The sequence below is a fragment of the Equus przewalskii genome, chromosome 1 (genome assembly GCF_037783145.1).
Source record: "Equus przewalskii isolate Varuska chromosome 1, EquPr2, whole genome shotgun sequence".
Taxonomy (NCBI): Eukaryota; Metazoa; Chordata; class Mammalia; order Perissodactyla; family Equidae; genus Equus; species Equus przewalskii.
The window spans coordinates 105,585,028-105,609,613 of NC_091831.1; the positions used below are offsets into that span (position 1 = coordinate 105,585,028).

General features: G+C 42.7%; 1 protein-coding gene across 11 annotated transcripts in view; it reads right to left on the reverse strand.

The window, feature by feature from the left end:
- ADAMTS17 (ADAM metallopeptidase with thrombospondin type 1 motif 17) overlaps window positions 1–24,586 on the reverse strand; it is a 338,906-nt gene that overhangs the window by 132,029 nt on the left and 182,291 nt on the right. For all 11 annotated transcript variants that reach the window (XM_070620387.1, XM_070620368.1, XM_070620376.1 and 8 more), the window contains exon 10: window positions 23,266–23,416. In XM_070620387.1, the coding sequence (XP_070476488.1) occupies window positions 23,266–23,416 (151 nt within the window). The remainder of the gene's footprint in view (window positions 1–23,265; window positions 23,417–24,586) is intronic.

Below are 24,586 nucleotides of genomic sequence, written 5' to 3' on the forward strand. Positions count from 1 at the left end.
GTACAGAACAAACAAAGGATTTGCATCCAGAATATAACTTAAAAAAAACTCCTGCAGATCAATTAGGAAAATGATCCAGTAGAAAAACAGGCAAAAGACTTGAATAGACTCTTCACAAAAGAGAATATCCAAACAAATAGGATGGCCAATAAACACATGAATAGGGGCTCAAGTTTCATTCGTCACTGGGGACAGGCAATCAAACCCAGAACTAGACACCTCTACAAACCACCAGAATGGCTAGAATGAAAGCGATGGAGAACACCAAGTGTCAGCAAGGATGTGGTGTGATAAGAACCCTCTCAAACTAATGACGAGATTGCTTGGCTCAACAATTTTGGAAAACTCTTTGGCAGTGTTTACTAAAGCTGAAGACATGCACATCCTAATACTCAGCAGTTCTACTCCTAGTATGTGTCAAACAGAAATGTGTGTATATGTTCACCAAAAGCAGTGTCAAGAATGCTCATAGCAACAGTATTTGTATTAGTCCCAAAGTTGGAAACAACCCAAATGCCCATCAACAACAAAACAGATAAATTACAGTCTGGTAGAAAAATGGAATATGATATATTCCATTTATATGAAGTTCAAAACAAGTAAGAGACGGGGCCAGCCCAGTGGCACAGCGGTTAACTGCACATGTTCCACCTCAGCAACCCGGGGTTCACTGGTTCGGATGCCAGATGTGGACATGGCACCACGTGGCAAGCCATGCTGTGGCAGGCATCCCACATGTAAAGTAGAGGAAGATGGGCATGGATGTTAGCTCAGGGCCAGTCTTCCTCAGCAAAAAGAGGAGGATTGGCAGCAGATGTTAGTTCAGGGCTAATCTTCCTCAAAAAAAACCAAAAAACAAGTAAGAGAAAACTATAGTGTTGAGAGTCAGGATAGTGGTTCCCTTTTGTTCAGCTTAAAAACAAAGGCAAGGGGGATGAGCAGGAAAGGTGACTTTAGAATGGCAGCTTCTGACCCCGCATGGCTATCGGCATTGTTGTGTGCTCAGGCCAAGCACTTGCCCTTCCGTGATTAATTTTCACTACTGGAAAAATGGGGTGGACCACACTAACGTTATGTCATGTGATGCCTTCGAGATGGAAGGTGGCATTTGTGTCATGCTTTACAAATGACAAGGCACTCTAACATCTGTTATCTTGGGGCTTGTAACAACCACAGGAGGCAGGTAGGATGGGGCTTTCTCTATTTTCTCCCACTTTTCCAATGAGGAGGCAGATGTTGGTGGAGGTCAAGGGCCCTGAGCTGGGTCAGAAGCATAGGACTTGGAGTTCACTTATCAAGATTCATATCCTGGTTCTTGACCCATGCATTGGTTCCACAGGTGTGTTCACTTTATAAAAACTAATCAAGGTGCAAACTTAGGATTTGTGTACGTTTTGTATGCATACTCTTCTTCGATAAAACTATTATTTATTCAGGAAAAAAGAAAGAAACGCATGCTCAGACGTGATAAAAGATTTCCTGGATACAACGTGTCACAAGGTAGAAGGAGGTAAATCAGCACTTCACAAGGAAATTATAAGGATAAACCATACGGGTAGGAAGTCAGACTTCAGAGCAGGAGAAAGACTCCATGTGGTAAGCAGTCTTGTAACTGCTGTTATCTGTAGGCTGGGATACACACAAGTGTGTGCATGTACACACACATACACACACTCCTCTCATAAGGAGAATTCCTGCTAGCCTGGAGAGAGCCCTGGATCTCTCCAACAAGACCATCCTATGAATAGCTGATCCAGCAAGAACTCAGAAGTGAATAATAGTAGAAAAGGATCAGCACAGGATCTATACTAAGACAGCACAAATGAAAAAGGGAGAAGGAACAGGAGAGAGACAGCAGGTAAAGAATACTCACCCCATAATATGGTCAGAGAATGGCTAAAAATAATGTCCAAGCGTGTGGCCATTAATTTTTTTAAAATACAGTAATTGTACCTTTTATTTTTTCATTTGCAAAAAGCAAATACACAAGAACTCAGGGAAAAGATGGTCAAGTCAAAGGAGATAAAATATTAACTATCAGACTTTGTCAAGAAATGTAAGAGAAAATAAAACCAGACGACCAACACTGAAAGCAGCATGAAGGTGAAGAGAGAGACCACTGAACACAGAGGGAAGTACTTTGAGTTGATGACCGAGAAAAAATAAAGAAAATGGAAATGAACAAATAACTCAAAAAAGATTAAGAGGAAATGACATATGGAAGATACGTAAAGGAGATCTGACATAAGCATAGGTGGGAGGCAGGTAGGATGGGGTTTTCTCTATTTTTTCCGCTTTCCCAAGGAAGAGGCAGATGTTTGCAGAGATCAAGAGTCAGGAGCACAGGACTCCTAAAGAAGAGAACTAAAGTAATGGAACAAAAAAAGTATTGGATATAAATTCAAGATCCTATCCTGAAATGAAAGAAGATCTCAGTCTCAGACTGAAAAGCAAAGCCCTGTTCCAGGACAAATGGCAAAGAATGATGAACACAGGCACGTCCTGATCAAGTTACTGGATTTCAGAGATAAAGCAAAAAATATTTTAGGCAGCCAGGCAAAAAAATCAGGTTACATGCACATTTCTTCACAGCAGCATTGACTGTCAGACGTCAGATGGTAGCAGAACAATGGGTAGAAAGACACAAGGGAAGAAAATGCTACTTGGGAGGTTATATCAACTAAACTGTTGCTCAAGTATTTAGGTAACAGAAAAACATTTTTATTTCTTAAAGATTGGCACCTGAGCTAACAACTGTTGCCAATCTTCTTTTTTTCTCCTGCTTTTTCTCCCCCAATCCCCTCCCCCAGTACATAGTTGCATATTTTTTAGTTGTGGGTCCTTCTAGTTGTGGCATGTGGGATGCTGCCTCAGCATGGCCTGATGAGAGGTGCTATATCTGAGCCCAGGATCTGAACCGGCGAAACCGTGGGCCGCCAAAGCGGAGCACGTGAACTTAACCACTCGGCCACAGGGCCGGCCCCAGAAAAACATCTTTGAACTTATAAACATTCGAATCCTTCTTTGGAGAAAATACTTCAACTAAGAAATGAATGGAAAGTCCACAGAAAAAGGACTAGAAGTGAGCACTGATCAAAGCATTGATTGAAAGCAAGGCGGGGATTGAAGTTAGAGAACAGAATGCATATGCTATAAACTCAGATGAGGCAGAAATGATACAGAAAAGAACAGGCTGGACAAGCAGGTGGGGTAGGATGGGAGCAGTGGGAGACTGTCTATATATATCAATTGCTGGAGGAGAAGCAAAACATAAACGATACATATAATAACTGAGATAGAACTTTTAAAGGTAAAATCTTAACTACTAAGAAAATAATAAAATTCGGTGATGGAGGAAATGGAAAGGAGGGGTTTGGAGGTGGAAATGCATTTATTTCATCATGCTCATGGAGGTGGGACATAGAAACTCTAAAGAGAAATGTGCTTGAGGCACCTTTTGCTTCCAGCAAATGGCAGACAAGATACTCTGTGAGAGGCAGGGCTGATCTTCCATTATGACAGCTAAACATTATTCTTATTGCTGAGCTCATCAGAAGTAAAGGAAATATTCAAGAAAACAAATACAAAATACATATATAGCTATATTTATGCATACATATAAACATATTCCAATGTGTGGTGAGCACACACAAGGAGTGATCCCTTAGGGCTGGCACTGATCTTGGCACTGCAGCTGGGAGAATAAGTCTTAAGACGGCAGCAAAGTCATAAGTTTCACCTGAGACACTTGGTGACAGAGGAAGGGTGCTTACCAGTTCTAGAAGGACATCCCCTGGCTTTGGTTTAATCCAAATATAAATTCTCCCTGAAGGAGAGCAACCACCATTCAGGCTTTCAGAATTCCATGGTTCAATAAAATGTAAATTCACAGTCAAACATGGAAACGTGAGTGACAGTTGGCAGAAACAACAAACAAAAGACTTAAACTCCCAAGGTGTTTAGATCATAGAATCATCAGAAACAAAATATACCATAACTATCTATAAAATGTTTAGAGAAACAGACGATGAGATCACAGAGAAAAGCAAGCAAGATACTATTGAATATGATCAGGCAAATTTGAAACAGAAACTAGAAAGAGCTTTTAAAAATTAAATACATAATTATTGAAAAAAATCAGTGGATTTTGACACCACTGAAAGAGAGAACTGGTGACTGGAAAATAGTTCTGAAGAAATTACACAGAACTCATTATGGAGAGAAAAGGAGCAGGGAAACACAAAAAAGATGGGTTAATAGATATGAAGAGAGAGTGAGAGATACTGATGTATGTGTCTAATCATAGTCTGAGGAGAGAATAGAAAGACTGGGACCGAGGCAATATTTGAGAAGAAAATAGCTGTTACAGGACACACACCATGCAGAATAAAGAGATTCCCCACTAAGTAGTAGGAGGCAGTCTTCTAATATGGCCTCAATGATCCTTGTCTCCTGCTATTCATGCCCTTGTGTAACACCCTCCCCTTGAACATGGGATGAAACTACTGACTTGCTTTTAATCCATGGAATGTAGAAAAATGATAGGATGTCATACATATGATTATGTTATAAACAACTGTGATTTCTGTCTTCCTAGTAGACTCTATTGTATTCTTGGCTTGCCTGCTTTGATGAAACAAGTTGCCATGTTGAAAAGGACCATGTGGCAAGGAACAGAGTGCAGCCTCTGACTAACTTGCCAGCAAGAAACTTGAGGCTCTCAGTCTCACAACCTGCCAGGAACTGGGTGCTGCCAACAGCCACTAGCTGAGCTTGGAAGCAAATTTTTCCCTAGTTGGGCCTTCAGATGAGACTGCAGACCCTGGGCCTACACCTTGCTGCAGGCTGTGAGAGACTGCGACGCAGAGGACCAGCTAAGCCATGCCCAGATGTCTGACTCCATGGAACCTGAGAGATAATAAATGTGGGTTGTTTTAAGCCACTATGTTTTACGATAATTTGTTGGGCATCAATAAATAATTAATGCAGGTACGTTCTTTATACACTCCAAAATACCAGAGATAAGAGGAGCTCTTTAAAGTAGCTAGAGAATAAAAACAAGGAAGATTAAATGTATAAAGATATAGTTAGAGAGTTATCACTGGAACAAGAATACAAGTCTTCTAAAAAAAGAAACATAAGATACAAAAAAAGGAGGAAAACCCAGAAAACACAGTGAGAAGAAAAAAAGAAGCAATAAAAACAGAAAGCATAACTTAAAATACAATGACAGATAGAATCAGATATATCTGACATTCATGTAAATGATCAAAACTTGCCTATTAAAACAAAGAAGCTTTCAGATTAGATCACAAACCAAAACTCAATAATACGCTATATAACAAGAAATACTTCATGTGATTCAGAAAGTAAAAAATAAAGGCAAATGAGAATCAAAATTCTAACGTCAGCCAAAACAAAATACAGAATCCAAAGCATGAAATAAAGACAAAGAGGGACTCCTTATACTGTAAAATACACAGTGCACAATGGTGACTTACAGCTATGGATATCTATGCACCAAATAGCGCAGCATCAAACTTTATGAAGCAAAACTTACTTGAGATAGAAGGGAAAAAACAAAAAATAAATTAGAAGAGTTTAATTCACCTCTTTCATTCCATGGCAAATAAAATGGAGAAAAACATGTAAGGGTAAAGAAAATCTAAATAACATAAGATGGATATAATTGACAGACCTCTATACTCTGAAAACAGATACATCTTCAACGATAATGTAATAGTCGTAAAAATTAACCTCAATAAAATCTGGATAGTAGCATGTAGCATGATGAAATAAAACTAGGAATTAAATTTTTTAAAAAGCTAGAGAATAAATAACCTAAGCACCTGGAAATTTAAAAACTTTGTTTTAAGCAACTCTTGGATCAAACAGAAAGTCACAACCAAAGTTGCAGATTGTTAAGAAAATAATGAAGATAAAAACACTACATATCATGACAATGGAGCACCTGAAGGAATATTCAACCTCAAATACTCATATTAATAAACAAGGAAGAAAATAAACATAGAAGACCCAGAGAAGCTTGTCAACGAGCTATCCTTCCTGAAAGCCTCTGGCTCAGATGGTTTCTTTGGGGTAGCTTTCACAGGGGGATTCTATTTAACCTTTAAAGGAACAGATAATGCCACTGTAGTTAAACCATTTAGGAGCATGAAAGAAAGGGGCAGTTTTATATGTTCTTTATATGAATTAATATAACATTGATACCAAACCAAAAAAGATAAACACAGGTTTAAAAGAAAAAATACATGCCAAACTCACTTATGAATATTGTTGCAAAAATCCGAAATAAAATTTACTAGTATATTCTCACTAATCCATCATGACCAAGTAAGCTTTACTCCAAGAATTCAAAGATAGTTCAATATTAGAAAATCTGCTAATATAATTCACTAAATTAAAAACTCAAAAGAGAACTCATCTAGTCCTCATCATGGATGCTGAAAGATGTTCAATAAAATTCAGTCATGATCCTCATTAAAACTTTTAACAAAATAAGAGATAAATAAATGGACACTTCCTTAACTTGATAAAATCTCTATCTCATGGGGAAATATCAGAAGTATTCTTATCATAGTCAGGAAGAAGAAAAAGATGTCCATTATCACAACTGTTGTTATCATTTTAGCAGAGAAAGAATTAGGGGGTAACATGGAATTATATAATTAGAAAACCCAAATGACACAACTAAAAATCAGTAAGATAGCTGGGTATAAAATTAACATACAGTAATCAAAGCTCTTTATAAATACAAACTACAACCAACTTCAAAGATATAATAAAAGACCCCATTAAAATAGGAACAAAAATATTCCATAGTAGTAAATGTAATAAGAAACTTGTAAGATCTACATAAAGAAAGCTTTAAAATTCCCCTGAGCAGCAGAGGGAAGACATCTTGAATGGGTGTAAAGGAACACTGGGTAAGAAGACTCAAAAGCATCAAAATATACACTTTTCCCTAAATTAACCTATAAAATAACGTAACTGAGTTTCAAACACCAACACAATTTAGAACTAAACAAGCAGATTCCAAAGACTATAAGGAAAAATGAGTAAGAAATAATAGCCAGTAAAATGGTGAAAAAGCATGTTTAGTGTAATGAAATATTTAACAAAGCTACAGCTATGTAAATATTAAGAGGTACATGATTAGATTCGTGGAACAGACTGGAAAATCCAGAAAGGCACTTTAAAAATAATACATATAGAAATTTAGTATATTATAAAGATGGCATTTCAAATTTATGGAGGAAAATGAATTATTCAATAAATGATATGGGGCCACTGAAAGCCATCTGGAAACACCTTATACTAAATAAATGACTTCTGTATTAAGGCTTTAAACATAAAAATGAAATCATAAAAGTACTAGAAGACACCATGGGAATTAAATTTATTTACAGTTTCGAAGTGGGATATGGCACAAAAGCCAGAAGTCTTAAAAAGAGATTGATATCTTTCACTTTAAACACACACACACACACACACACACACACACACACACACACCCCTGCTTGACATAAAATATCATAAATGAAGTAAAAAACAAATGAACTGGGCAAAAAAGAACATTTATAACTCATATTTCAGCTACAGGGCCAATTTCCTTAACACATAAAATTTCCAATAAATCACTAAAAGAAAGATCAATAATCCAAGACAAAAAAGATTTAAGAAGACAGTTCACAAAAAAGAACACAATTGGCTTTTAATATATGAAAAAATGCTCAAACTCGTTAATAAGAGAAATGCAATTCAGCCTGCAACAGGCTCACCCTTAAATGCTCAGACTGGCGGAGATCAGAGAGACCGCGTGAAGGGCTGGAGAACCGGCACTTTCATACGTTGTTTATGGGAGTGCAAAAGAGAAGCCTCTCTGGGCATCAATCTGGCAGTATTCATCAACAACTGAGCGTGCATGTGATTGCACGTAAAGATCCAAGACAGGCAAAACTAATCTGTGGGGTCAGGACGTAAGACAGTGATTGCACTGTGAGTGAGTGAATGCAAGGGGGCTTCAGGAGAGCTTCTGGAATTCCAGAAATGCTCTATTTCTTGACGTGCTGGTTAGGCTCATGTGTCCAGTTTGTGAACACTTATAATCTGTGCACTTTCCTACGCGTTTCAAGTTGTGTTATAAGTGAATAAAACTATAAAAACTACATTATGTGCAAAAAAGACCTTTTATTCACTTCTAGGTATTTATCCTATAGATTAGTGGCTCTTGATTAGGGGCAATTTTGCCCTCCAAATGACATTTGGCAAATGTCTGAAGACATTTATTGGTCGTCACAATGAGGAGGATGCTCCTGACTTACAATGATTCTGTGAAACATCCCACAGTGCACAGGACAGCCCCACAACAAAGAACGGTCCAGCCCCGATGCCAATAGTGCCAAAGCTGGGAAACCTCTATAGATAAACTCAATTATAATGACAAAAGGAAAGATGAGTTACAGTGGAGAATCCTGCAAGATCCAGCTTAGCCAGGTGACCAAGGTTAACATCACCAGTAATAAGATGTATTAGCCTTCTCACCTCTGTGGTCTCCTTTCCAATAATGCAGAACCTCAATCTACTCACGAGAAAACATCAGACAAACCCAAACTGCAAATGAATGGACTGGTACTCTTCAAGTGTCAAGGTCATGAAAGACAAACTGAGGAACTAACACAGACTGGAGGAGACGAAGGCAGGCTAGGAAGTAAAAGCAAAATAGGATCCTAGTACAGAAAAAGGACATTAGTGGGAAAACCAAAATCTGGGAAATTATAGCGGGAAAGTGAAATTTGAATGTACTTTAGTTAATAGTACTGTACCAAGCTTAGTTTCCTGGTTTTGATAATGATTCTACGATTACATAAGAGGTTAATATAGGGGGACTCTGGGTGAAAGGTGTATACTTTCTGTACTATTTTTGTGACTCTAAGTCTAAAATTACATCACAATAAAAATAAAAAACAACACAATCTGTAGCCAAAAAAAAAAAGGATAGGGCAACTCTATTTACACCAGTATTGAACAACTCTAAAACATATTAAGAGAAAAAAAGCAAGATGCACAACAGTATGGTAGTATGCTAATATTTATATGAAAAAGAAAGTCTGTACATGGTTATATTTTGGATTTTATATCTTGTGCTCATATTGCTTACTCAGAAAACAAAATAATTCTGAAAAATCACACCAATAACCAAGCATCTGCAGTAGAGACGGTCTTTGCCATAATTATTTAGTGCCCATGACGCATGTTTACGAAGTATTAATTAGACAAATTTAAAAGTGACAATGTGGCTTTTCCAGAGTGAATTCTTTCCCATCATCCTTATGCCACCACCTCGCTAAGTCCTCTTTCTCATCTGGACAACTACAATCAGTTCTTGTAGGTCTTCTTGACTGCAATCATTTTCATGCTCGACACATCTGCAAAATCTTTTGAAAACACACATCTTGACTTAAACTGTTTGCCACTCCCTTCAGGACCCAGTTAAAACCCCTGTGACACAGCCTCACTCTTTATTTAGCTCCTGCCGCTCTCCTCTCCATGCCACCTGCACGCACCCCTATCCTAACCACACCTGACTACCCACATCCCACAGCTCCTCTGTGCCCTGCAGAGGCTGCTTCTGCCTCAGTGGCCCTCCCTGCCCCTTCTCTAGGCCCACCTCCCTGCAGGCTGCACCATGCGGTACTGGAGATATGGACAGTGAGCCTGCCCTCAGAGAGCTCAGTCCAGGAAAAGAACCAGAACTGAAATAATTTTTTTAATGGATGTGTTTATTCTAAGTGCTTCTTTTCTTCTTCTTCTTCTTCTTCTTTTTTTTTTTTTGGTGAGGAAGAGTGGCCCTGAGCTATCATCTGTTGCCAATCTTCCTCTTTCCTCTTTTTACCTCCCCAAAGCCCCTCAGTACATAGTTGTATATTCTAGTTGTAGGTTCTTCTACTTTTTCTATGTGGGATACCACCTCAGCAAGTCTTGATGAACAGTGCTAGGTCTGTGCCCTGGATCCAACCCAGCGAATCCCAGGCCGGCGAAGCAGAGCACACGAATTTAACCACTTGGCCACAGGGCCAGCCCCTGAAATAAATAATCTTAATAGAGAGCCATGAAATCATCTTCTGTATTCTTTTTTTTCTTTCCTTTCTTCTTCTCCCTAAAGCCCCCCAGTACATGGTTGTACATTCTGGCTGTGAGCACCTCCAGCTGTGCCATGCGGGACACCACCTCAGCATGGCCTCATGAGTGATGCCAGGCCTGTGCCCACGATCCAAACCAGGGAAACCCAGGGCTGCCAAAGTGGAGCGCACGAACTCAACCACTCTGCCGCGGGGCCGGCCCCGTCTTCCATATTCTTCAAGGCCAAATCCAAGAGCCCCATCCCTGCAAATTCTTTTTTCCTTTTCTCCATTCCCACCGGGAAGAATCTATCAGGGTTCCAAGAGCGCTCCAACCTACGTGGTCCTGCTGGGTGACAGTCCCATGTATGTCACCTCCTGCTCCCTTGCTCCCTCGATCCTGAGCTCTGAGGGGCAGCGCTGTGTCTCACTGCTCATCTCATCAGCTGGCACACATCTGGCAGCAATAGGACACACCCAGACAAACTTGCTGAATGAACAAATGAGTGAGTGAATGAACGCATCCACAAGTGAGGCAATGCACGGCTTCAACAGAGTGAAAGAAAAGCTGCCACACTCTAAGCATTTACTGAGCCGAGGCATCAGGCTACGTGCTTTCAGAATTCTCTCATTACTACTCACACCAATCGTGCGAGACAGAAACTATCACTATTCACACTTCTTAGATGAGGAAATGGAATTAAGGGACCTGCCCAAGCCGCAGAGCTGGAACCTGTCCTGACCCCACAACACACACTCTTATCCACTTGTTGTACTGCCTCTCAACTGGTCCTCAATTTCCTCTTCCCACTTCCTCCCCTTCCATCTCACACCCTCTGTGTCAGGCAGGCATGAGAGCTCATCACTGTCTCCTATTTGCAGTGGAATGGAGTGCTCTTTGCCCTCTGCCTGCAATGTTCTATTTACAGCATAATCTTTGGCTTAAATGAAATGTACATTGAAACAATGTGGAGACAGATGAAGGTGCAGCCAGTCAAGCCCAATCAGGGGTGGGAATGCCCAGACTCCCCCAACTCCCGCCCCAGCAGCAGCCCTTGACTAGTAGGGGAAAGCCACTGGTCCAGCACAAAGAGCAAGGAACAGGAAACAGCTCGCTGCTCCTAGCACCTGTTGCCTCACGGGCTACATTTAAGGTTTGGCAGAAGTCAGATTGATTACAGCTTGCCGCAGTGTTCCTCAAGGGGCTGCTGACAAACAAGCCGGTGCCAAGCTTCATTCCCTGGAGTGCTGTGGGAACGCAGGGACGGTTAGGGTTCCTCAGAAGAAAAACAGCCTTGTTCATGCATTCAAGGCTTTACTGTTTTTCTTCAACTGGTGGTGCCCCTTTTAAGCACTCTGAAGGTTATTTTGATGATCTTCCTCGCTGGGCGCCCACTGAGTACTTGGAGAGCAGCTCTGACTCCAAACAACCCTGAAGGGAAGGGTTACGTAAAAACCCTCAGAAATGTGTTGCTGATAACACAGGCAAAAATGGAGATAAAATGTTAAAGAGCTGGATGAAAAAGCTACTAATCCACATTTTCCACACATACTACTGTTTTTGAAGCCTTCCCCTAGGCTGGCAGGCCAGCCCCACTTCTGGAAGGTTCCCTGAGCTCTGGGTTTGGTCACTCCTTCCATGCTCCTGAAGGCTATGGAGACCATCACCTGACTGGGGCCACCTGGGGTGGGTGCTGCTGGTGAGGGCAAAGCTGGGGCCCCCCGGGCACTCAGCTGGCAATGCGGGGGACAAGAAAGGAAGGATAATACACAACTTGCAAAGTCTGGAGGGCTCTCTGAGGCGGCAGTCTACTGTAAATGTTCAAACACTTCTGGAAAATTGGGGCTATCTACTGCCAAAGTGCAACAGTTTTGAGAGAGGCTGCAGATGCTGGGCAGGAAGCTGAGACGGAGGCAGGCAAGGCGGCTTTCAACCCGGAGTCCAACCCAACATCCACTGCACAGCCCCATCTGTCTGAGGGGGCAGGCGGGGGCTCCGGCTCGGCTAGCCGCCCACTCCGGCCAGGTACGCTGGCATTAAAGGGCCAGGTTCCATTTAGATCAGCAGTTCCCAAATCAGGCTGAGTCTGAGAATCCCCAGGGAAGCTGTATAAAAAGAAATACCTGAAACCCATCCCCGAGAGATTCTAATGCAGAAGATCTGGAGTGAGGCACAAAAATGTCTAACATGCTTTGGAGGAGATTCTAATGACCCGCTAGGTTTAGAAACAACCAACGTCAGAGAAAAGAATATTGCTGTTCCAAGGTGGAATTCTGACACCCTGAGCGTCCTGGACATTACAGGGATCTCTAGCCATTAAGATGCCCATGATAATCTCTGTGGGACTTGGGAAATGACACAAAGAGGCTTTCCAGCCTGGGGACTGGGGCTGTGCCAAGAGAGAGATATTGGATGTTGGAGAGCAATTCCTGAGGGTTACAGGCTCCCAAAGTGCCAGGAGGAATGGCAAGGACAGCACAGGGAAAGATGCAGAAAAGGACCAGCCAACGAGACTGTCAGCTAAATACCGTCTCCTCTACCACTGGCTCCAGGAAAGGAGTGGATGGTAAAAAATGATACTAGCTCACATTTATGGAGTGCCTACTACATGCTAAGTGCTCTACTTCAAGTGGTACTTAACCCTCATAGCAATCCTATGCTGTATAAGTAGATTTTTCCCATTTTGCAGATTAAAAACTGAGGCATAAAGAAACTATGTAACATGCTCAAGAGGCAGAGGCAGGACAGGAGCCTGGGCAGCATGACTGGAAAGCCAATCTTCCTAACCACTGTGTGACATGGACAGCACCTCCACGCTGTACTAAAGGCCAAGAAAATTAAATAGGAAAGAGCAAAGGAGAAAACACTAGGTAGAAAAGAACGCATAAGACCCTCTAACACCTACTATCATTCTAGACACTGTTGCCTTCCTGAAACAAGTGGCTTACAGCTTATGTGCTCAATACTAAAAAAAAATAGTATAATATGCACATCTCAGTCCACTAGGAATGCCATGGCATGAAAGCACACTCTTGCTCAAGGTAACAAACCAGCCTGGTGTGCATCACGTCCCAGCACCACCCTCCTTTCCACGTGGGGCAGTCACGCACGGGCTATGGAGCAATGATGGCGGAATGAGTTGTGGAGAAGCAGGTAGGGTAAAGGGATGGGTGGTCATTACACAGCACCTTTCAAGTGAGAATCTCTAGGAATCAGGGTGATGAGGCGGGACAGATAAACATCTCTTTCATGTTGGAAAAGGGTGGGGGCTTTGTGAGGCCTGACTGCTGTCAGAATGTTGCCCTAACTCCCCACTTCATGCTCCTGTCTCCAGTCACAATGCCATACTCCTCCTTCAGCTGACAACACCTACTCTCGGCCTTCTCACCCTGTTTCACCTGGCAGCATATCAGAGCTTAAGCAGCTTTAAAGTCTTGTTAAACAGTGACCTTGCTTCGCAGTAACTTTGCTGACGGAGACAGGAGGAACTTGTAATCATAAAAATGATGGATTGGGCTAATTGCATAAAGTTCATTTCCCCTTTCTAATAAATATTTACCATCCAATGTTTATAACTTTTATGTTTGGACTTTCTTAAAATGCTTTATTGAATTGAAAACATCACATTACCATTGGCTAAAAGAGGAGACAGCTTTATTTGCCAATAATTTCTGCAACAAATGCCAGCTATTGATGCCAATTTTTTTTTTTGGTAGTTCATATTTCCATAGACAGCTTTGAGCCTTACAATACCAGCATTCTGTAGACAGACATGAAAGATGCAATGGTGATGGTGTGGGGATCTCTAGATCCCTTGAAATGAAAATGGACTGTATTTTAATTTTTCTTGGTTCTCTGGTATGCAAATGTTTAAGAAAGCAGAAACCTGGTTAATATTGTGTTAGGCTGCTCCCAAAGCAACTGTAGCAATATTTTTCCAAAGTTATTTACCCTATATCTTTGAGTGGGGAAATACTTCTTAATTTTGATTGGTCTTAAAATGGCTATGGGAGCCAGCCTGGTGGCATAGTGGTTAAGTTCATGTGCTCTGCTTCGGCAGCCTGGGGTTCGCAGGTTTGGATTCCAGGCACAGACCTACATACCACTCATCAAGCCACGCTGTGGCGGCATCCCACATACAAAATACAGGAAGATTGGCACAGGTGTTAGCTGAGGGCCAATCTTCCTCACCAAAAAAAAAAAAAAGGCTATGAATTGTAAGCGCTAAAAGAAGAACATACACGGAAGTCCAGTTAGAAGGAGCTTCTGTATTTGAAATTCCATCTAAAGAAGGATAGGACATGGCAAGCCAGCACTTCCTGCCGGGAGCAGATGCTGGCCTGCCACTGCCTAGCACTGAGCACGTGGTGGAGCCTATGAACCCCCTTCTCAGAGTAATATCTGTCAATGCATAATTATAAACTACATAAGGCTACAAAAGAAACAATTTAAACACAATTCAAAATACAAAAATAAATACGAATTTGTAATACAGTAAATATGTGTTTCTTTGTCAACACATTACATCACAAGATCTGGCCCTGGGTCTAGTAACCTCTGCAATTCTGAAGTAGTGGTGAGTATAGATGATATTGTGAGATATCAGCTACAATAGTCATGCAGTATGAGAACGTCTCTGATTCCCAATCACGTGACAGTCGTGGGTACTGCTAAGACTGCTGTGGCTTATTGCCGACATCCATAATTGAAGGAAATGCTTATTTCAGTTACAGGTTGGAGAGAAATAAAGATGTAATCTCTGTCCCATCCCTGTTCACAAATCCTCTGAACTCTCTCCACGGACCCTAGTTAAGGCCCCCAGCTTTTGTACAGTAACAAAGATGTGTCCATGAGAAACTTGATCCCCTGAGACCAGGGGCCTCTGCCTCCTCCCAGGGGTGAGCTTTTGTTCCTCTGAAGAGGCAGCAACAAAATGAAAACTCTGCCCACCAGTAGTCACGGTAGTTAGTATTTTTCTCAAAATAGAATCTAGCCAGTTTCTTTCCTTCTTATTTGTATGGCCTGTATTCCAGAAAAAGAAAATGTTCAAGTCGTCAGCACCAATGTGTTTTGTGGTTTTATTCCCTTGGCTGTGTCTAACCTCTGTTACATTTCATTATTATTTTCCTTTCTGTAATAAGCTTAAAGTTCTAGAAACTTTTAAGACAGAAAGATTCACATGCACATGCACATGCACACACACACACACACACCACTTGCCTCATTAATGTTTAGATGCTTTTCCGAGCTGCCCCTGAAGGCTCTGCACAGGGACAGCAGCTGACGGGCGGCCAGGGGAGTTCTCAGCATCAGCACACTCACTGGGGGTGGTCCAGGACTTGGGGACACGGACGGTGCTCCCAATTTCCATGCATGAATGTGGTTTTTAAGAGAAGAGATTCCTCCCGATTTTTGGAGTTTTAATGCCTTCATGATATTCATTCCCCTAAAACTCCTGGCTAGGAGCGTTTTTCTTTCTTTTTTTATGGTATCTAGTAAGTAGTTGGGTTTTTTTTTTTTTTTTCTGTTAAAAGGGGCCAAATGTGATTTGGAAAATTTTGTTGAAAATTCGGCATCACAGTTCTCTCTGAAATAGCTGGAGACACCTTGAGATGTCATGACATCATTGGTGTGATTACTGCTGTGAAGAACTGGACAACTGGTGCTGTCCATTTGGGGATACGGGGTAGGTATGGGGGCTTCAAGAAGACCCACATTTAAATGGAACATGTCACAGACTCTAATGAAATGTAAACTGCACCAGTTTCTTAGCAGAATGGAGTATAAATGACTAATATACATTTACAATCCATCCTTAAATAATCTATTTCTAACATGCTTAAGGGATCACAGGGGTAAGCAATGTATGATCCCATTTTATTTCCATTGTTGGCTTATTAGCCATAACTCTGTAGTGCTATTTATTGGTTGACTTACAGTTGATATTATACATCTTTAACTTATGACAGTCTGTCTTTATGTAAAATTATTCCACCTCATATGTAGTATAAAAACCTTATAATAGCACACTCCCACTTCTCCTTTTCCGGCCTTTGTGTGAATATCATACACTTTACTTTTACATGTGTTATAAACTCTGCATTACTGTATTAGTTTCCTATGGCAAACCTTAAGAGTTTCTTATTGCTGCTGTAACAAATTATCACGGCCTTAGTGGCTTAAAATAACACAAACTGATTCTCTTACACAGTTCTGGAAGTGAGAAGTCCAAAACCATTCCCACTAGGCTGAAGTCAGGGTGTCAGCAGGGCCGGTTCCTCCTGGAGGCTCTCAGGGGAGACTCTGTTTCCCTGGCCTTTCCAGCTTCTACAGGCTGCCTGCATTCCTCGGCTCACGGCCCCTTCCTTGCATCACTCCAACTTCTTGCTTCTATTGTCACATCTCCTATAGCCATTCTGATCTCCCGCCTCCCTCTTAGTAAGGACCCCTTTGACTGCATAAGGCTCATGCAGATGCTCGAGGAAATAACTCCATTTCAAAATCCTTAACTTAGTCACACCTGTAAAGACCCTTTTGCTGTATAAAGTAAAGCTCACAGGTTCAGGGAATTAAGACATTACCATCTATCACAACTATATTCTTATTTTTTTTTAAATAGTTGGTTAAATGGTCAATGATCTTTTGAAGACATTTGAGTATATCTAAATATATCATATATTTACCCATGTAGTTACTACTTCCAGGGCTCTTCATTCAGTTGTGCAGATCCATATTTCCATCTATTATCATCTTTCTGCGTGAAAGACTTACTTTAATATTTCTTATAGCATGGGTCTGCTGGGGATGAATTTTTTCAGCCTTTGTGTAACAGAAAAACTCCATGCCACCTTCAGCTTTGAAAGAGATTTTTGCTGGGTGTAGGATTCTAGCTTTTTTTCTTTCAGTACTTTATGCATTTTCTTTTTTTTTTTTTGAGGAAGATTAGCCCTGAGCTAACATCTGCGGCCAATCCTCCTCTTTTTGCTGAGGAAGACTGGCCCTGAGCTAACATCCGTGCCCATCTTTGTCTACTTTATATGTGGGACGCCTGCCACAGCCTGGCATGCCAAGAGGTGCCATGTCCACACCCAGGATCCGAACTGGCAAACCCTGGGCCACGGAAGCAGAACGTGCAAACTTAACCGCTGCGCCACTGGCCAGCTCCCTCTTTCAGCACTTTAAAGATGCTACCCCACTGTCTTGTCACTTGCGTTGTTTCCAATGAGAAATATGCTGTCATTTTTACCTTTGTTTATCTGTACATAACTTGTCTTTTTTCCTTTGGCTCTTTCACGATTTTCTCTTTATCACTACTTTTAAGCAATTTAACTATAATGGGTGTTGATCTAGATTTCTTCATGTTTCTTGTCCTTGGGGTTCACTGAGATTCTTGGATCTGTGAGCTTATAGTTTTCATCAAATTTAGAAAATCTTCAGCCATTATTTCTTCCAATCTTATTTCTGTCCCCCCTCTCTCTCATGTCCTTCACAGGCATCAATTAAATATATATTAAGCCACTTGAAGTCCCACAGCTCACTGATACTGTGTTCTCTTTGGTTTTAGTCTTTTTTGTGTGTTTCATTTTGGATAGTTTCAATTGTTTTGCCTTCAATTTTACCAATCGTCTCTTCTGCAATCTCTAATTTGCCAGCAATCTCATGCAGGGTATCCTTCATTTCAGGCATTGTAGTTTTCACTTCTAGAAGCTCTATTAGTATCTTTTTTTCTTCTACTTTCTTGAACCTGGAATATTGTTATAATTAATGCCCTTGTCTACTGATTCTATCATCTTTGCCATTTCTAGGTCAATTCTGATTGATTGATTTTTTCCCTCTTTATGGGTGTATTTTCCTGCTCCTCTAAAGGCCTGGTAATTATTTATTTATTTATTTATTTTTGGTGAGGACGATTGGCCCTGAGCTAACATCTGTACCAATCTTCCTCTGTTTTGTATGTGGGATGCTGCCATAGCATAGCTTGATGAACAGTGTGTAGGTTCACACCCGAGTTCTGAACCTGTGAACGCTGGGCTGCTGAAGTGGAGTGTGTGAACTTAACTGCTATGCCACCAGGTCGGCCCCAAAGGCCTCGTAATTTTTGATTTGATGCCAGACATTGTGAACTTCATTTTATTAGCTACTGAATAATTTTCTATTTCTATAAATATTTCTGAGCTTTGTTCTAGGACTTGGTTAAGTTACTTGGAAACTGCTTGACCCTCGTAGATTTTGCTTTTACACTTTATTAGGTGGGACCAGATCAGCATTTAGTGTAGGGCTGATTTTGCCACACTACTGATGCAACACCCTTCTGTGGACTCTACCTGATGCCCAGGTGAGCTCCAGAGATTGTTCCCTCTAGCACTTCCAGATGGTTCTTTTCCTGGCCTTGGGTAATTTTCTTATACACATGCATCGCTCAGTACTAAGCTGAATATCCATGGGGGACCCTGTGCAGATTTGGGAGGTTCTCTCTTTGTAAAGCTCCTTCCTCTATACTCTGCTCTGTGGATTCTAGCTGCCTCAGCCTCCCTATGCTCCCAGATGTTTCCTCAGCTCAGGAGGACTGCTTCTTCACAGTTCTCCCTCCCTGTGCCACAGCCTGGAGACTGTCCAGGCAGTCAGCCAGGACAGTCAGAGGGCTCACCTCATTTGTTACACATCTCTCAAGGATCACAGTTCCTCACTGCTTGGTGTCCAATGTCTTGAAAATCATTGTTTCATATATATTATTTGGTTTCTTAGTTGCTTCAGGTGGGAAGGTAAATCTGCTCCCAGTTACTCCATCTTGACCAAAGGCAGAAGTCAGGAATTTAAAGTAAGAAATTTAAAGGCAACATTGGGACCATCCATGATCATTTCATTACACGATATCCATTTCAATCCTCAAGGGCATTAAAGGATAATAATGGTTATAAAGGCCAATTTGGCATTGGATTAAAAGACCTCTGTGATTGGTTCTGGATATCTCCAGTTGCCTAAAGAGTACAGGTTTTTCATAATGCTTAATTTTTCACAGCCCCAAGGAGTTCAATAAAGAGAAATGCTGACTCTGGAGACACACACAGATAGATTAGTTCTGTACTCCCACAGATGGGAATCATTGTTATCCAGAAAGGTAATACAGTAAACATGTATCAGCTCACATGATTGGGTGCTGACTCTGTGACACATCCAGTTCTCAGTAGCTGTGTATTAACTCACCAGGAGCCTCAGATTTTACCTGTGAGGACACTAATGCACAGAGAAAGAGACATGGCCACCAGGAAGCAGCCTGCATTCACTGACTACTAGATTCACTGTGCGGCCCTGAATGGTTTCTTGTCCTGGGAGGAAGCCATGGAAAGGTTTGTATGGACCCCTGAAAGGCATCTGACAGAGTCTTACACGTACATTGGTGAACCAGATCGAGAAATGTGAACTCAGGCTTAGACAGTCAATACATTATGTGGGGAGGTCTCTATGGGTCTCTTCCCTGACTCTGAGCTCGTCCACAGCTTCATCAGCAGTTAGGTGAAACCACATAAGAGCCTAACAAACTTGCTGTTGGACTCACGACTGAATCCCAGAACAAGACTGACTTACTGAGCACCTACTACGTGCCAGGCACCAGCCAAGGCAGCTGGAAAACACTAGTGAGCAAAAGCAAGAATTCCTGCCCTTGAAGGGTTTATAATCGAGACAAAGGAGATTATCAAAACAATGGTCATAATAAAGAAATGAATTAGGTCACTTGTTAAAAGATGGTAAGTTTATGAAAGCAGGGCTTTCCCTGGGTGTTACAAGAGTGGGCGGAGGAGGGTTACCAGATTGAAATTTTAAATAGAGCGGTCCAGGTAGGCCTCCTTGAGAAGGCGACGTCTGAAAAAACAAAAACAAAAACAAAAAACTCAAAACAGATGAGGGACTTAGTCACGTGAATAACTGAGAGCAGAGCGTCCAGGCAGAGGAAGCAGCCAGCATTAAGCCGGATGCGTCCCTGCCAGGAGTAGGCCTGATGGGCCAGTATACCTGGAACAGAGTAGGTGAAGGGGAGCACAGAAGGGGATGAGGACCAGGGCGAGGAGGGAGGGCACTCATAGCAGCACCAGTGAGTCCGTGTTACAGGAAAGAAGAAAGAACTTCTAACTATAACTTCTAACTGTAACTTCTAACTATATACTCCTGCTATACTGCACATCAACTGAAACAGAGGCTTACAAAGGCACATAATGAGCAAAATGATGACAAAGTGAGCCCTAGAATTCTGCAGTGTGGCACCACCTTAGTTGGGGTTAGCTTCGGATGACATGTCCCAGGCCTAGGGCAGCACTCTCCAAGTCCTTGCTTCTCAAGGGACAGCTGGCATTCTGCCTTTCGTCATCTCCAGCACGGCCTCTTTTGCAGTAGTATGACATTCTCCAGTGTGAAAAGTTACTGCCATCTGTTAGATTTGTGCTGAAGGACGCCAACACCAGCCTGGCAAGCAGGACGATTACCAGCAACTAGTTGAGGCTGGTGGTCATCTAGTCAGGCTTGCAAACAGGGACTCCCTCCCTCCTCACTAAGAAATCACTCCTGCTATGCATTGGGAAGGAAAATGCCAATTTTATTTTATTACTGGTGAAATTCTCAAGAAAAAGGCAAGCAGAAAAATACATTTTGTGGTTCCTAGTGAGCTGCAGGAATAAATGTTGAGTTTCATTGTAACCTACACAATGGGAAGATCTTACTTTAGATTTGTATTTTGAGCTTCTAGGGAGAAAGGAGTGACATAGCTGAACTGATCATTACTTCTTGACCTCTCATTGTTCTCTTCAGACAAAAAGATGCTAACGAAGGAAAATAAAATACCAGGTCACACTCTCCCCTTTCATTTCACTGAAAGACCACAGCCTTTTCTCCCTCAGAAGCAGACACACCTGGGCTTGGCCTCTAGCCCACCCCTTTCTGGCTGAGTGACCCTGGCCCATTATCTAACCTCTCTTAGCCTCTCTTTTCTCATCTGTTAAATGGGGTTCAAAGCCCCTGATCTGAGTGTTGCAGACAGGGTTTCGTGTGACAGCATGGAGAGAGCCCAGCCTGGGAGATCGTGAGTCCCCAGTATATACACCTCCCTCCTTCTCTCTCTCCTCACCCAACTGGTGTGCAATCGCCTGGCTCCTAGAAGGCAAAAATGGCTGTGGCTCTCAGGGAGCAGGGAGTCTCTGCCAAGCTCCCACCCTACTCAATCCTGCCCCTGGTAGGGCCAGCTCAGCCCGGCCTACAACATCCCACCAGCCCTGGATGAGACTCCACAGTGGATAGAGTGGCCACTCCATGTCCACTGATTTAGCTGGGTGCTTCCCTCTTCTCTATCCTGGGTGCTCTGGACACTTCTGCTCTTCCTGAGTGTCCTCCTCAAGGGTTCCATCCACTTGGATCTTGTGCTGTCATCACACCATCAAAGGACCCTCTGAAATCCGCCCTCTCCTATGGCTCTGTGCCATCATGCACTTTAAGAGACTAAAGGCTGGGACAGGTAAACAGGACGCCTTTGGCTAGTAAACGGTACATATATGAATGAGAGCCTGAATGGTCAAGGCTTATGGTGAGCACCAGGCACCAAGGCAGGTTGCTGGGGATGGTCGAGTCCTGGGACCCATCATATCACCCCACGGAGGTGTCCTTCAACCCCACTGCTGCTGGGAAGAAGGCACAAGGCTTCCAGGGTGTGAAGCAGGAAAGACCTTCCCATTCCAAGGCCTGGAAGGGACCCTTGCTGGCACACTCCCCAGGGTAATGGGAGAGGAGGGTTCAGGACAACGTAGTGGCTAAACATCCTTTGGGGAAACAGCAGGAGGTGCTAGCCTGGTTTTGGGGTGCTTCCCTTTTCCACACCCTAAACAATAGCAGGCAGCGCCCCACCTGCAGGTTCCACCCTGATTTCCCCAATCAACTCACACATAGGCAGGAAGCACTCAAGAGGCAGCATCTCGCCGCCGGGAGTGCAGGCTGACCTGTTCTGCTGGCTGGGAGCCCGGGGTTTCATTCTGGAGAGACAGTCCCTGGTGTACTTGTCTGCCTCAGAGTTGCTCCCACCCTGAGTTCTTGCTCTGGGAACGCGCCCAGCCCTCCAGGCCACTCCCTGGGGCTAGATGCTGTCATGAGCTCCAGCACTCGGACAGCCTCCCTCAGGCTGACGGCCGCCGGGTGGCTCCTGAGTCCCACGTAACCCAGCTGGTTCTCCTGCTCTGTCGTGTCCCAGGATGGTGCAGGCTTTGCTCCTCTACCTGAGCCAACTGCCAACGGCTGGCTGGACTACAGGCTGCTCTGGTCTTCCGCTGAGGCCACGGCATAGAGACTCCCCTGCCCCAGGTCCTGGTATGTCCCTGTTGGCACCTCCACCCACACAAGTGGCCAAGCCATGGGCTTACTGTCTGCAGCATGGTGAGAAAGTGTGCTCTCTGGAGTGAACTTGATCAAATCCTTGCTCTGCTGTCTACTAACCAAGCCACCTGAATGACTGCTTAACTTCTGAGGCTTGGTGTTACCATCCAGGCCCCAGGGAGAGTAGCCAAGGGAGTCTGTGGTGAGGGTTAATTGGGATCACGCATGTTAGAAGCTTTAGGATCAAACACAGGCTGAGTAAATGGTAACATTTTAATGGTGCTGTTAACACTATTATCATATAATCAAGCTACTACTTATTAAATGTCCTCAATCTGATACCCTCCAGAGTTCAGCTGTTTTTAGCTCTCTCATATATGTGAAGGGTTTGATATCAGGTGACATTACATCACTTTCAAGAAGGACGGGTTGATTTTCTTTTCCCTAGTGTGCTAAATTTTTCATGTTAAAATATTAGGCTACTAAAAAAAGAAAGAAAGAAATACCTTTCGATTAAAAAACAAAACATTAGACTACTGGTGTCAGTAGCAACTCTGAAGAAAACCACCTATGTGTGTATATGTATGCATGTGTGTACATGTGTGGCTCTCTATGAGTGCACCTGTGCAAATGCCCATGAGGATGTATGTATATGCATGGCTGTGTATGTGAATGTGTGTGTGTATATATGTGTGTGGATGTAATGTGAATACTTGTGTCCTCCAACAGAAGCCAGATGCTCCTTCCTGAGCCAGCCCTCCCGTGGCTGCTTACCTCCATGTTTCTGCAGAAGGTGGCATTGGTGCCAAACAGGATCTGGCACTGCTCGTTGGCGCTATAGTGCATGCCTGGCAGCTTGTGAGGGAGGCGCACTGCGTGCTGGCTCCTGGGGTCTGTGACCAGCAAACAGGTGCTGACTTTCGACCTGAAACAGCCAAGAGACAAGTAGACTTGCAAATGTACTTCCCAGGGTTTTGTTTTGACTTGCCAGTCACTGAGAAGGATGCACCTCTGAATTATTTATGGGAAGATGACCCAGGCACCGGACACTGGACTGTGCTCTTTCTTTCTTTTTGCTCTTTTTCCACATGGCCAAGTGTAGAAGGCAACGAGAGCTTGGCAACTAGGAAAAGGCCTGGGACTAACACTCATGAGGCTCATTTACTTTTCTCGGGGAGTCTGTGAACTTTCTTGGATGAAAATACTTTTGAAATGGATTCCTATTATATTTTCCTAGAATATGGCTTTGAGGAAAAGTTACTAAGAATAAAGAACAAACATGAGTTAGTGTTTTTTTGTTTTGTTTTAAATAAAAACCAAGTGCTTATTTCTAACTCTGAAGATTCTCTTGGAGGGCCTGTGAGGTCGTGGAAGCTGGTGGGTCTGGGGGTCTCACCTGACTATACCCTCTGCCATCCTTGAAAGCCAGCCAGTGGCACACTCTGTAAAGAACTGTAGGATTTCAACCAGGATGGGGATGTTCAGAGATGCTGAGAACATCTCTGGAAAACTGCACTGGGGGCTGTGAAGCTGTGCTTCCATGAGGAGGTTAAAGACTTGAATGCTTTTATTTTTAATTCCTAAAACAAGGCAGATGGTAATAAAAAAGAAAACCCAGCCTCTTGCCAAGATTCTTGAAGAAAAGAACTACACACATGGAAGTACATACAGTCTGACACTGGTCCACCTCTCTTGGGCTCAGACACACACCTTAACAAAGGCAGTGGGATCAGCACTGTGTCTATGAGCAAATGAAAACACCCTGCCTCGTTTCACTGACCATTCTGTGTAAAATGAAACAGTGTCGAGTGGCTTACCATATTTCATTAAGATTCTGTGAGAACAAGTATTCAGTAGGACATAGGCTATATTAAAACTAATGAGCCCATTTTTAAGCCTCATGTACCATTTAAACAATGTCCCCATCCACAGGAAACATCATGAAGAAGACCAGGGATGAGGACAGAAGTCAGAGCGATGCCTTTGTTGCTCCACCCTGAATTCACTGGGCACTTGAATGTGTTATTGGACTGTGAAGCTCCATGTGCAGGTGAGACACTGACTCCCTTCCATCTCTGTGAAGCACAGCTTCACA